Here is a 12,807-nt window from a genome sequence, read left to right as displayed (position 1 = left end):
TGAACTGAAAAGGCACCCCTGCATCAAGTTCATGAACATTTCCTGCGGGGAAGAATCACACTTGTTGCTCTTCTCTTACGTCATACAAGTACCACTTCCACAAGAGCCCTTCTTGCCAAGGACTCCTTCCCAGGCCTTGTGGGTGTTTGGAGTAACAGCCGCCAAAAGGAGATGTCAACAGGGACACCTTTCTGAAAGTGGAGCTCCAGGGAGGGGGGCGGGGATGGGCAGAGAAGCAGGGTCTGTGGCTCAGAGGCTCAGTGCACCCTGGGAGTGTCTCACACCTATTTCTCAAATTCCAGAGCCTGAAGGTCAAGTTCAAGGACACATCACACAGGGCGCACATACCACCTGCTTTAGCAGAGCCTGAATACTGTCTGACATAAAGGGGCTTCATCTCTTTGGGGCCCCAAATCAACCCCAGCACCACCTTTACCTCTCTCTCCCGCCTGGCCCAGCCTCCAGAACCCTCCTGCAGAACCTTCCTCCTGGGGGGCCACAGCCTAGGGAGAGCCCTAAAGTCTGCTCCCTCTACGTACAGGCACAGTCTCCCCCCGAGGTATCCAGCGGTGCACCCCAGACACGCGTAAATCACAGTCCTGTGCTCCTCAGATGATGGCAAGAAGGTCCTTTATCCAAAGGAAGAGACCAAGCACCCCCTCTCCCAACCCACTCCTTTACCCTCTGCAAGCTCAGGCTTGCTGCAGAGCAAACCCAACCGCTTTCATCCATGAGAGAGACCAACCCTGGAGACCAAGGACAGACTCGAGGCCCTGACACAGTTTGGTGTGGGGATGCCTGCGGACATAGCCCATTTGCCCGGCCGGCCAGCTGGGACCTGACTTACGGAAGGCCGTGTAGAACTCTCGGAGGGTCAGCCAGCCGTCACTGTTGTAGTCATCAAAGCGAAGGAGGTCGCTTGGCGAGCATCCCAGGAAGCTCTCCTCCAGGTCCCGTTCCTTCAGCACGTGCTGTGGGTGAGGGAGGGAACAAGGCCGGAGCCAGGAGTGAGCTCAGAGCTGTGGGCTTTGCTGGGACATGGCTCAGGCCAGGTGGGGCGAGGAATCAGCAACAGCTCAGTGGGCCATGGGGAGCTCTTTGGTTTTGTCTTGTCTGACCCTCCCATTTTATAGATAAGAAAACTGAGGCTCAGAATGGGAAGGTCACACAGTGGTTGGGCAGAGTTGGAATTAGTGTTCAGGTGCGTCTTCTCCCCATCTGGGCAGACAGACCCCAGAGGGTCGGAGGTCAGAAGGATCTTTGAGGCCACCTGATCTATCCTTCATGCTATGGATGGGGAAATAGAGAAGAGAAGGGGCCTGTTCAAACAAATTCAGCAAATAAATAGTGGCTGAACAGAGGTCTCCTGGCTTCCAGCTGGGTATAGCTGGAAGGTCATTAACACCTCTTCCCCCAACTCCCACCAGCCCTTGCAATCTCAGGGCTGTGCTCCCTAGCCACAGCACAGCCCCCGAAAGGGAGGGCTGCCATTCTACTGACTGAGCCTGAGCCCCTCCTCTGCCTGCCCGGCCCTGCCAGGGACAGAATGTCTGTCCTTGGGACCCTGGCAGGGCGCCATGGGTGGGCCTTCACGAACTCCTCTCTGGATGTGGCCCAGGCCGCAGGGCACGGAGCCCTCTCCAGCATGACCAGCCACATGCCAAAGGTGACTAAAGGTAGAGATTTCTGGCACCCTTGCTCAGCTGGGGCCGGACGCTGGTGTGTCTTACAGAAAAAATGCTCAGAAGGAAACCTCAGAAGAAGGAAAGAATTTCATTTTATTCGAGGGGGCGGGGAAGAGGGGGACAGAGGCATTTTCTCTTTATTTAACAGTCTCAGCTTGGTCTGCTATATTAAAGGCAATTTAATGTAATAATGTTAAAAAAATGATCCTTCACCCAGCAAGTAAGAGTGGTCGATAAAAGGGAGATCAACCGTAACGCCCGAGATCAATCTTTCAGAGATGGAAATTTCCCTTTGTCTATTTCTGATTGGAAATTGATTAACGTTTCATAGGACCTACACGTTTTTCCTCAACACCTTGGAGTCAGTGTCAAGGCAAGGCTCCCTTTAGCGGGGCTCTGCCTGGAACATTTATGAAATGGACGATACGTACATTAACCCAATTACCATGCTTGTTAATGGCTCCAGGTGCCTCGGGGAACCCCTCTGCCAGGTTAGAGCAACATGACCAGGAAGGTCCTGTTTACTTAGCCACCTGGGAGCCATGTGGGCTGGGGGGCAAGAGCCACAGCAGCCTCTGTCCAGGCCAAGCCAAGCATCTGCCCTAGGCGCTGCCTGCACAGCCTGTGGCCTGGGAATCGCCAGGTGGTTCCTCCTGCAGGGAACCGTCACCAACAGGACCTGGGCTTTCCCAGCGCAGCTTGGGTCATCTGTGGGTTGCTGGCCTGCCCCCTGGGGCCCTAGCCATAGCTGGGGCCTATTGCTGAGGAAGGTGGTGCTGTGCTGGCTGGCAGGGCTGAGGAAGGTGGTGCTGTCCAGGTGTGGGTGACAAGAGTGGGGTCTGCATGTGATCCCAGGAAGCGAGCTCTGGACTGGTTGGAGCAGGGGGCCCCGAGAGGGAGACTCTGCATGGCAGGGCTTTTGGGTGACTGTTCCATATTCAGGTTTCGGGGGCACTTGCTGGCACCACAGACCTTGAGAAGACCAGGTGGAACTTCCTGGTGGGAGTCATGATCCCCCTGGGAGACCCCTGTGTGGCGAGGAGAGCAGGTGTACGCCCACCAGCCCACCTGGGGTTCATCGTGGTGCCATCATGTCTGAGCAGTGAACAAACCCAGGCGAGCTGCTTGATTCTGTGAAGTGGAGGTAACAGCAGTGCCTGCCTCACTGCAGAGGACGCTGAAGGGTTAGGAGGAAGTAACAGGCATCAAGATGATGACGAGGACATCGATATTGACCACGATCACCTCCTGAGAACGTGCTGCGTGCCCACACTGTGCCCAGCACGTCACGCCTTAGTTGTTTAACCCTCCCGATGGCCCTGTGATGGTCACGGACAAGAAATGGAGGCACAGAGAGGCGTGGTGTCTCCCAAGACCCACCAGCTAGAAAATGCTGGAGGCGGGACTTGAACGCAGGCAGTGTGACCGTGAAGCCTGTGTTCTCAGCTACTACACTATATAGCAAGGACCTCTTCTGCTTGTTACATCACAGGGCAAGGCCTGGCTCACTGCCAGGCACACACGGTGCTCGTAAGGGTTAGGGCACGCCCCAGCCCAGTCCTTCCTGGTGACCTGGCCATTTTGCTAAGGTCACTACATCATGTGAAGGGTTTCTTTATAGTGACATCAAAGGCGGGGACTTATTATCTGTCCTCTGGTGGGCACTCGGTCTCTGTGGACGAGCTTCTCTCGCCCACCACCCTACTTGGGGAGGCCGACCTTGGCTTCCTTGTAAACCTTTGCATCTGCCTGATGTGGCTCAAGAGCCCTAGGTCCTTAGAGGCAAACCAGCGGAGCAGGAGCAGGAATGCAGGCACTTTGACCCACCCAGCCTACCTTCCTGCCACCGGCCAGGAAGATCCTCCCTACAGCTGACGATGACTGGCCCCGGTTGCTCCCTCCTCGCATCTCTCTGCCACAGATGCTAATTGCCCTTGCACTTCCTTGTAGCTGGACAGACGGACATGTGTGCTGGGTTTGGGGAGGGAGGCAAACTGCAGGGCCTGATGCAAGCGTTTTCTCAAAGGAAGAGCATTGCTTAGGGGTGGACACAGGGCTTTGTGCCAGCAAGCAGGCTGGGGCTTGGGCTGTTGATATCTGGGTACTAAAGAACAGCGAGACCCTAGGGGAGAGGACCGGGGGACGCCCAGGTTGCAGCCCCAGGGGTGTGTGGTGAAAGTGAGCCTGCTTCCTTTATCCTTCCCGCTGGGGAAATTGAAAGACTCACGGAAGAGAAGATTTACTTCCTAAGGACAACATCAGAGACCAGCCCCCCTGAAGCGTGTGTTTTGCCAGCTAGCTGCGAGTGCTTCAAAGCTTGTTTGTAAATATTGGCTGAAGGTGGCTGGTGGGCAGAAGACACTGGCGCCGTTTGTTTGTAAGAGGTTCTGAGAGGCCTTGATCACATGCTCTCCGGCTCCCTGGAGAAGGGTCTCTTGCAGGAGGCCTACCAGGCGTCTCAGCACAGAGACAGTTACAAACGACTCTCCTCATGTGATCTCCAGGTTCTCTTCATGGACATGCTCAATGGAAAGCACGATTCCTCCTTAATTTTATTTTTATCGGACGCCATACTCACCTGAGCCAGTTCAGAGCTGCTGAGGTGGCCGTCACCATCTGCATCCAAGACCTTAAACAGAGATTCCACCAGGAGGCGCTTTTGGGAGGCAGGGTCTCGGCGGCTGGCCCCCTCTGGGAGTGGCTGCAGGCGGGTCTGCAGTGCCAGAAGGACATTCTTCAGGCGGGCGTAGTTGGCCATGGTGCACGAGTCACCTGGAGGAGGAGAGGGGGTTATTGCAGTGAGACTCCTCCCCAGGGCGTTGCGAGAACCTTCATCCGTTCTGGGCATTTCCCGCGTGCAGTGCGGGGGGGCCACTGGGGCTGCTGGGATCTGTTTGCCTGCCTGCCCACCAACCCACCCCATAGCTATCCACTGAGCACTGAATACATGCCACACATGATGCAAATGCTGGATGGATCCTGCCTGCCCATGCCACAGGGATTTACTGAGCACCTACTATGTGCCAGACATAGAACAATTGCCAGATGGACCGGAGAGTTTGTCCGGGGAAATTCACAGCGGCAGACCCACGGTGGCTTCAGGGAAGCTGGCCCCAATTTCACTTTGTAATAGCTCGTCTTTGCCTTAATCCTACCTTAAAGGATGTTTCTGAATACTTGGCTTCATAGATTTGGGAGTTTTAGTTAACAGGGCTAAGAAGCCCTGCTTAAGTTAATTAGGTGCACTCCCAGAGCTGGATTACTTCAAAACAAACATGTGTACGCAAGTCTACAACCAAGAAACAAAGGAAGCTTTATGAAATTAACACCGGAGCACACATCCCCTTGCTCTGGGCCTGGAACATAGGCCTGCCTGCTGCACAGCATCAGGACCACGCGGCATTTTGGCAGGTGAGGCCTGGGATGCACTGCGACCAGACACTGGCAATCTTCTTGGTGGCGGGCCACTGGGAGAAACACCACAGGAGGTACAGCCTGTCACCGGAGGCTGCAGGGTGTTAGCAGAGCAGGGACCCCTCCAGCCCCGCTTCCTCGCCTCCCTGGGGGTGGAGGGCTTCCTGAGCCCTGGTGGGACCCTCACCGTCCACTCCAGGTGGGAGGCCAATGTGCTGCTGGGAATGCACTGTCTGGGGCCTCGAGTCTTTCCCTTAATTCCTAGGCCAGTTTGGAGAATCAGGGGTTGGGACCGTCACTGTAACGCAGGGCTGGAGAGCGGCGACTTGAGTCCCCTGGGCTTCAGACCCAGCCCTGCTGCTGCCGAACCTGCACCTTGGACCAGGCGTGATTTCATCTGGGAAGTGGGAGGACACACTTCCACAGCTGCCTCCCACCCAGGCTGCTATGGGGATTAAATAAGATATGCACAGAGGGATTAGCACGGCTTGGCACAGCGTGAGGGCTCACCAAACGATAGCTCTTCTCTCCTTATCATCAGTAGGACCACATTTGCGGAACAGCAACAAACAAGGAAGCTATTGATGGGGGAAGGGCTGACGGGGAGTCTGTCTGTTGCTCTTCCTCCTGGTCTCCCTAGACAAGCCTGGGCGGTCCAACCACTTTCTCTTGTGCTTGTTTGTGTTTCTAGATTTTCTTCCAATTTGAGGTCAATTGATTCTTGTCAGAAACAGATGCCTGTTACCATTTCCTCCTGCATGTTTATTTAGAAAAAAAATCAATTGCTGTGTTCAATGTAATCAAATCTATTTGTTCTCTGGGAGCTCCAGGCTCTGACAGGCCTTGCTCTCCCATTCCCCTACCGTGCTGGCGCCCTCTCTGGCCTGTTGGGTACCCATGCTGGGGAGTGCTTGGTGCCACTAGTTGGCAAACCTGATCCTCAAGTCTGTATGGCTGCACAGTGTTGAAATAGTGGCCTTGTCCTGCTATAAAAACATTCCCGTCCAGGGGAAGATGTGGCAGCCTGCTGGGTTTTCCTTCTTGCCAGGCCTGGATAAAGGTCAGTTTTGGCGAAGGTGAGTGATAAATTTTGCCCCCTTGCCCTCAACAGGGTTAAGTCTAGTTCTTATAAATGACCCAGAAATCAGGAGGCGTGCGGGAGCTGAGACAGAAGCTTTGGTGTAGGAGGTGAGGGCGTCTCTGTGTGGGGATCTGTGGGGACCTGTCCTGAGGGTCAGGCTCTCCTGGGAGCGGCATTCATGCCCGGTGCTGCGAGGTCGTTGCGCACAGCAGATGGACATGGGGCCTATGGGGTCAACGGGAGGCTTGACTCGGAAATGCTAGTGCAGTCAGACTCCTGAGAACACACCACAGCAGGGCCACCTGAAGGATGGGCCAGCTGGGCAGAGATGTCTCATTCTCGCTGGTCCTCCACAACCTCTAGCCTTCCTCACAGACCTTGGTGGAGCGTAGAGCTCCTCTGAGCTGCCTGTGGCCCGGGGCCGGGGTCTCCAGCTAGCAGCATCTCCACATGGCGGTGGGTCCTGTCGAGAGGGCTGCAGCAACCCCCAGGCCCCGCCCCTTCTATCACATCCCTGCACTTCACTGTGAATTAGAGGCTTTTGCTCCTCCACCCTGGCCATAGCCCAGCACAGACCTCCTGGCCAGGAGGGTAGGCACACATCTAGACAACAGCCAGGGGGACAGGATGGAGTCCCAGTGTCCAGAGTCAGCTCCCCGAGTCCTTGGTCTTGCCCCGTGTGAGAGCCCACCCTGCCCTGCTCCTCCCATCCAGCACTAACTTACAAACTCTGTGCCAGAGGCTGGGTGGCACCCTGGGGGCAGACGGTGGGACTCTGGTCTGAGCACCCAGGGTGCCCCGAGGGGGGGCTGATGAGGGAGGGCATTCAGGATGAGACCTGCAGGATGAGGGAGTGTGGGGAGAAGGTGGCACCGGGAACAGCATGCCAGGCAGCAGGGCTTGCAGGTGCCCTTGCCCTTCCTGCCTCCATTTTCCACCTTAAAATGGGGGCAAAAACAGCCGCTCACCACCTTACAGGGTCATGACATTAAGCAGCAATGCTCAAACTTTGTCATCTCATGGCACACATAAACGAATCACTAAAACTCGGTGGCGCATCAAAAAGATATCTTTTGCTAGTCTGACAAAAAGATAGGTATAATTTTGATTCATTCACACTGGATAGCTATTGCTGTGTTGGTTCTTGTCACTTTTTAAAACTTATTTGACAATCTCAGGAAAAAGAGGTCAGTGCCCCTGACTAACTAGTCTGGCACTGCATGTGTTAGAAGTTCTTGCAGCGCCCAGGGTGTCCTTGGAGGCACCTGCTTGAAAGTCGCTGCATCAGAGGAAATGTAGGAGGACTTTGCCAAGTCCGATGGTCAGCCAGGCCTGAGGCTTCTCTGGATGACTCACCTGTCTGTCCCCATCACCAGTGCCCAGCACCTGGCACAGGTGGCCATTATATTGGTGTTTGTGGAAAACAGAAAATGTCCTCCTTCCCTTCCTACTGCTCATGGACATTCTCCCCAGGGGGCCTCTCAGGGAGGGAGGTGCATGTCCTGGTCAGCCTGACACTGATGAGCATCCCCCGCCTGCCAGCCTGGGTGCCCTCCACACGGCAGGGCCGGCCTGGCCAGCCCCTGGCACTGGCCTTGGGCTTCCTGCCAGCACGAGTGTGCGGGACTCCTCCTGCTGCCAGGCCAGGCCTGCTTTGGCAGATAAAATATTGATCAGCCTGCTGAGGAGCCCAGAGTGGGATCCTATTTTCATGTCAGAACTTGGTAATGAACTACATTTATCAAGCCCGTTCTCCATGAGAAAGGTCAGCCGCAGATCTGGCTAAGTTGTGATGACACCTCATTAATCTAGTTCCCTCAATAATTGTCCCTCTTTGAAGATCCTAATGTTCTCCCATTCCAGCCACACTCCCTCGGGCCGAGGGAGATTATTATAGCAGCAGCACAGGCACATCCGCATTTAATTTTTTGAGTAAAGAGAGACAGGAAGCAGGTAGCAGCCTCTGGAATTAAATGTCCATCAAAGGAACACTTTCTCTTGCAAAACAAAGGGAAGCAAGAGAGACATTGTGAACGTCCATCAGCCGCGTGCCTCCCCGCCAACCCCCACCGGCCAGCTCGGGCCTCGCAGGGACCATCTTCACTCTGTGGCAGGCGAGGCTCCCAGCCCCAGGTATGGGTGCAGCTGGAGGCTCCAAAGGGTCCAGGGAAGGGGGGTTTGCAGAATGTGGGCAAGGTGGGAGATGCCACCCAGATACAGGGAAGCTCAGATGCTGAGAGTGAGACAGGCCATGTGGTGAAGGCGCCTGTGGGAGGCCCAGGTCCTGGACACAGGAAGCAGCCAGAAGCAGGTGAGGGGAGGCGGGAGACACCCTGCACCAGGGAGGGAGGGTGGTGTGGGTGACCAGGGAGGGGCAGTGTCTGCCTGCCTTTCCTCCTTCCCCACCCCCAGCCATTCCTGCACCATGTCCTCTGGTCTCCTTCTCCAACTTGCTTGCCCGCCCCCCGCCCCCCATAGAGCCCCCTGTTCACCAGCATGGTTTTCTCCATCGCAGGGGCTGGGCTGGTGCATCATGCCCCGAGATTCCAACATGTGAGTGTAGGCTGCTCGCTTCTCAAACCACACACAGGCACATAGGCCATCTCTTTGGAAACCACACAGTAGACTGAGAGTCACACCCACAGACTCTCACCCACTAGACTCTAGCCCAGTGGTTCTCAACCTTCCTAATGCCGCGACCCTTTAATACAGTTCCTCATGTTGTAGTGACCCCCAACCATAAAATTATTTTCGTTGCTACTTCATAACTGTAATTTTGCAACTGTTATGAATCGTAATGTAAATATCTGTGTTTTCCAATTGTCTTAGGAGACCCTGCTAGCAGTTCTCAACCTGTGGGTCATGACCCACAGGTTGAGAACCGCTGCTGTAGAGCCTAAGACCATCGGAAAACTCAGATATTTACATTACGATTCATTAACAGTAGCAAAATTACAGTTATGAAGTAGCAACGAAAATAATTTTATGGTTGGGGGTCACCACAACATGAGGAACTGTGTTAAAGGGTCGCGGCATTAGGAAGGTTGAGAACCACTGCTCTAGCCCTTCTTGACAGGGCAGAGAGCCATCCCCTTGGCTCAGACCCTGAGACCCTCACACGGGAGAGCCCCCAGTGGAGCCCAAGGGAGAGACCAGATGTGCCCACGACTTATAGGGTCACTTGTGGGCAGGCTCCTCCAGATCTCCACGCAAACAGTAGCATCCCGGTCCCCACATTGTACCCAGCTGGGAAGCAATGACACTTGCCGCTTACAAAGCTGTGATCTTTCCCACCAAAGCGAAAACTTGGCTCAATCGCCTGGCACTGATGTCACAGCTGAATGTGGCTGTGACACAGGCCTCGGGTGCCATGTGTCATGCTGAGGTCTACTTTGAAACTGCTAAGCTGTGCAAAGAGCAGAAAGCATCTTACTCCCAGATCTAATTTATGAGTTGCCATAACTTTACTGGAGTTTAGCTTAAGAGGAACAGATGTTTAACTTGATGTAAATTCAGGAACATTAACCATCTTTCTGCTGCCATTTCTGGGAAAATTCAATTAACAATAAATGCCAAAACCGATGGGTTTATCTTAAGATACATTTCCACTAACATGATATAGTTTTACTGATGGTGTTGACCAAGCCACAAAATTCTGAAAATTCCAGGAGATTGTTAAGCACACACAATACGGTCTCATCACAATCCCTAAACAGATGCATCAAAGGTGTGCCGTGTGGTGACCCCTTGCTGGCTGTTTCCTGGGGCCTGTGACTTCTGGGCAGATGGGTCACTGCTGCCTACACTCAGAAACCATGGGAGGTGTGCACACCATGGCCTACGCTGTAGCCACTGGCTAGTCCCATTACCTGGCAGAAAGCCAGTCTGCAGAATCTGCTCCCAGGTGCTCCTTTCCTGAAAAGCCCCTTCTTCAAATCTGACTTTTCTGCAACAGCCCAGCTCCAAGGAGCTGATCCTGTCCACTGAAAGCCACACAATCTGGCCCACTGATCCCTTAAGCTTGGACGAGCTTGCTTTTATCTCCATCCTCTCTCCTCCAAACACCGTGCCTCAGTGCCTCTGCATCTCCGGCATGAGAGTCTTCACTCTGTTAAAGAACCCAGCCAAAGAGCCCTGGGTGGACACGGCCATGGGCCACAGGGGCACTGGGGACAGTTTTGGAGATGCTCAGCCTGTCTCCTGCCCTTCCATCACTCGGAGCTCCACCTGAGTCTCCTCCTCACTCACTAGTCCCAACCCCAGAGCCAGCAATGGGCCCTTGCACTCACTAGTGTGCCCTTATTCTCCCAGGCCTCCCAGGAGCCTAGCACCCAGCTGACCAACTGTCCTTGGTCAGTGTCCTCTGCTCCTTTTCCTGGAAGGTCCTATTCGTCATCCCATCTGCATGCTCTGGGTTCTTGAAGGTATGGAGCCCACTTTGAGCCCAAACACAAATCTGCACATCTAAGGATCAACATGACCTACAACCTGCCTGGGCCCAATGCACATGCCATGCTGGCCATGCACTCCTTCCCCAGCTGCTGTGCCAGAGCCCATCAAGCCTGCATGAAAATATCTACCTCCACGTGCACCTGAATTCGAAGATAAACCCTCATCTCCATTTTTGCTCCAGCATCAGGTAATTTAAATGAACAAAACCACCAGACCTTTGTTAGATAAATGGCACATTTGCTCATGAATGCCTGGTTCAATGGTGTTGCTGTACAGCCTGCTGTTTGACATTTACGATCCTCTCTTCTATTCCTATTAGAGAAAGCAAAACCGGATTCATTCCTGGACGAGGATCCACTTACACTTTTAATCAGGGGTCCTCAAACTTTTTAAACAGGGGCCAGTTCACTGTCCCTCAGACCGTTGGAGGGCTGGACTATAGTTAAAAAACAACAACTATGAACAAATTCCTATGCTCACTGTGGGCCCGGGACGAGTCGGCTGCTAAGCAGGACAGGCAGCGGCACCCGGCGGGCCGGATAAATGTCCTCGGCAGGCCGGATAAATGTCCTCGGCAGGCCGCATGTGGCCCGCGGGCCGTAGTTTGAGGACCCCTGCTTAATGGTCAACTGGCACATCTATCACATGGCCCCAAAGTGAAAGAGTGGTGTTTGAAAACTGGAATAAATGCTAAAGCCCTCCATGCACGCCTCACTGACGAGGAAAGAGGCCCCAGGCAGGTCTCCTTCCCCCTTTCTCTGAAACAGGGCACTTCCCTGTCTCTGTTCTCCCTGGACACCCTGGACAGGGCACCAGCACCTTGGGGCAGCACGTGAGGAGACTGGGGCAAGGGGGACGTGGAGCCGATGCCTCATCTGCCTGGTGCGGTCCATGGTGCTGCTCAGGGTGTTGGCTCAGACGAGGTGAACTTCAGCTTCTGAGCCAAGCCCAAGAGCAACTAGTTTTTATTTTTATTTTTGACAGATCCCGCCTCAAGTTTATTTGTACAAATAGCACAGGAGGACACCAGCCCCAGGCAGACAGCAAGCCCAGGGGTCACACCACTCCTTCCATCCTCACATTGGCAGACAGAGGCCTCTACTCTGGAGCCTTCTTGGGTGCCTGGGCACCTTTGGGAGCCTGAGCTGGAGCCTGAGCTGTAGCTGCAGCCTTGGCCTGGGCCTTGGTTTGAGCCTTGGCCTTGGCCTTTGACCTGCAGAGCCTGAGATCCTTGGTGATGTGGGCAAGATTGAACTTGTGGCTGCTGCCCTTTGTGACTGTGGCTTGGCCTCCTTGGGCTTTACAAGGGCCTTGATGGCCACGACACTGTGTACCCATGGCCTTGGTGTCGTCACCCCCTCCAGCGTGAGGGTGTGTGGACTGCCAATCAGTGCGATCGAACGGGGGTCTTTAGGAGGGGACTGCCCCACGTTAACGTGTTCCACATTTTGTATTTGTAGAAGCTTTGCTGGGCTTGTGGGGACATGCACTTTAGAAGGGGAGGTATTACAGAAAAACTGGCCTCTTTCTTTTCCTTGACCTGAATAAAACTCACTTTATTCTCTCTCTGATTCATCTTTGAAATCTTTCCTGGGCAAGTCAAGGACCTGGAGGTCACCTAACACATGATCGTGCAGGTGCAGGGCCAGCGCCCAGGGAGGAGGCAGTCTGATAAGTCCTGGCTCGGGGTCCAGAACTCAGAGCCTGGCCCTGGGAGGAGCTGGGCCGACGGGAAGGGTGGGCCATGGGGACTGAGGAGGAAACCTGGGTGTGGCTCCTCTTCCAGCAAACTGAGTTATTCCAGACACAGCGCGGCCAGCTGTCTTACCGTCTTTCGTCTTATCGTCTGCTCTGTGCACTCCCAAGGGCACTTTGCGGACATGCTGACTCTTACTAGATTCACACACTGGGAAATGCTCGGCCCTCTCAGATCCCTAGAATGGCCTCCTCGTTGCCTTATCTGGCAAGAAAACGAACTCAGATGCTGCAAGAGGGTTCAGGACCCACAGGAGGTGGGAGTTACAGGGACCCTCCAGGATGCTCCTAAGGAGAATGTGTACAGCCCAGAGCACACCTGGGGGCAGACAGGTGGGGCCAGTGGCCCACAGCTTGAAGCTCTTCAGACGTGGGTCCCTGTGAGTATGGTGCAGCCTGCATGTGTCACATGATTTGCGT

At 54.4% G+C, this 12,807-nt stretch overlaps 1 protein-coding gene across 3 annotated transcripts in view; it reads right to left on the bottom strand.

The window, feature by feature from the left end:
* Positions 1-12,807, bottom strand: part of FSTL4 (follistatin like 4) — a 332,505-nt gene that overhangs the window by 93,823 nt on the left and 225,875 nt on the right. For all 3 annotated transcript variants that reach the window (XM_080672857.1, XM_080672858.1, XM_080672859.1), the window contains exons 5-6: positions 4,264-4,457; positions 848-971 (exon numbers count right to left, since the gene is read on the bottom strand). In XM_080672857.1, coding sequence (XP_080528983.1) covers positions 848-971; positions 4,264-4,457 — 318 coding nt within the window. The remainder of the gene's footprint in view (positions 1-847; positions 972-4,263; positions 4,458-12,807) is intronic.

The sequence above is a fragment of the Plecotus auritus genome (assembly GCF_963455305.1).
Source record: "Plecotus auritus genome assembly, chromosome: 6".
Lineage (NCBI taxonomy): Eukaryota > Metazoa > Chordata > Mammalia > Chiroptera > Vespertilionidae > Plecotus > Plecotus auritus.
This window is presented reverse-complemented; position numbering and strand designations above follow the sequence as displayed.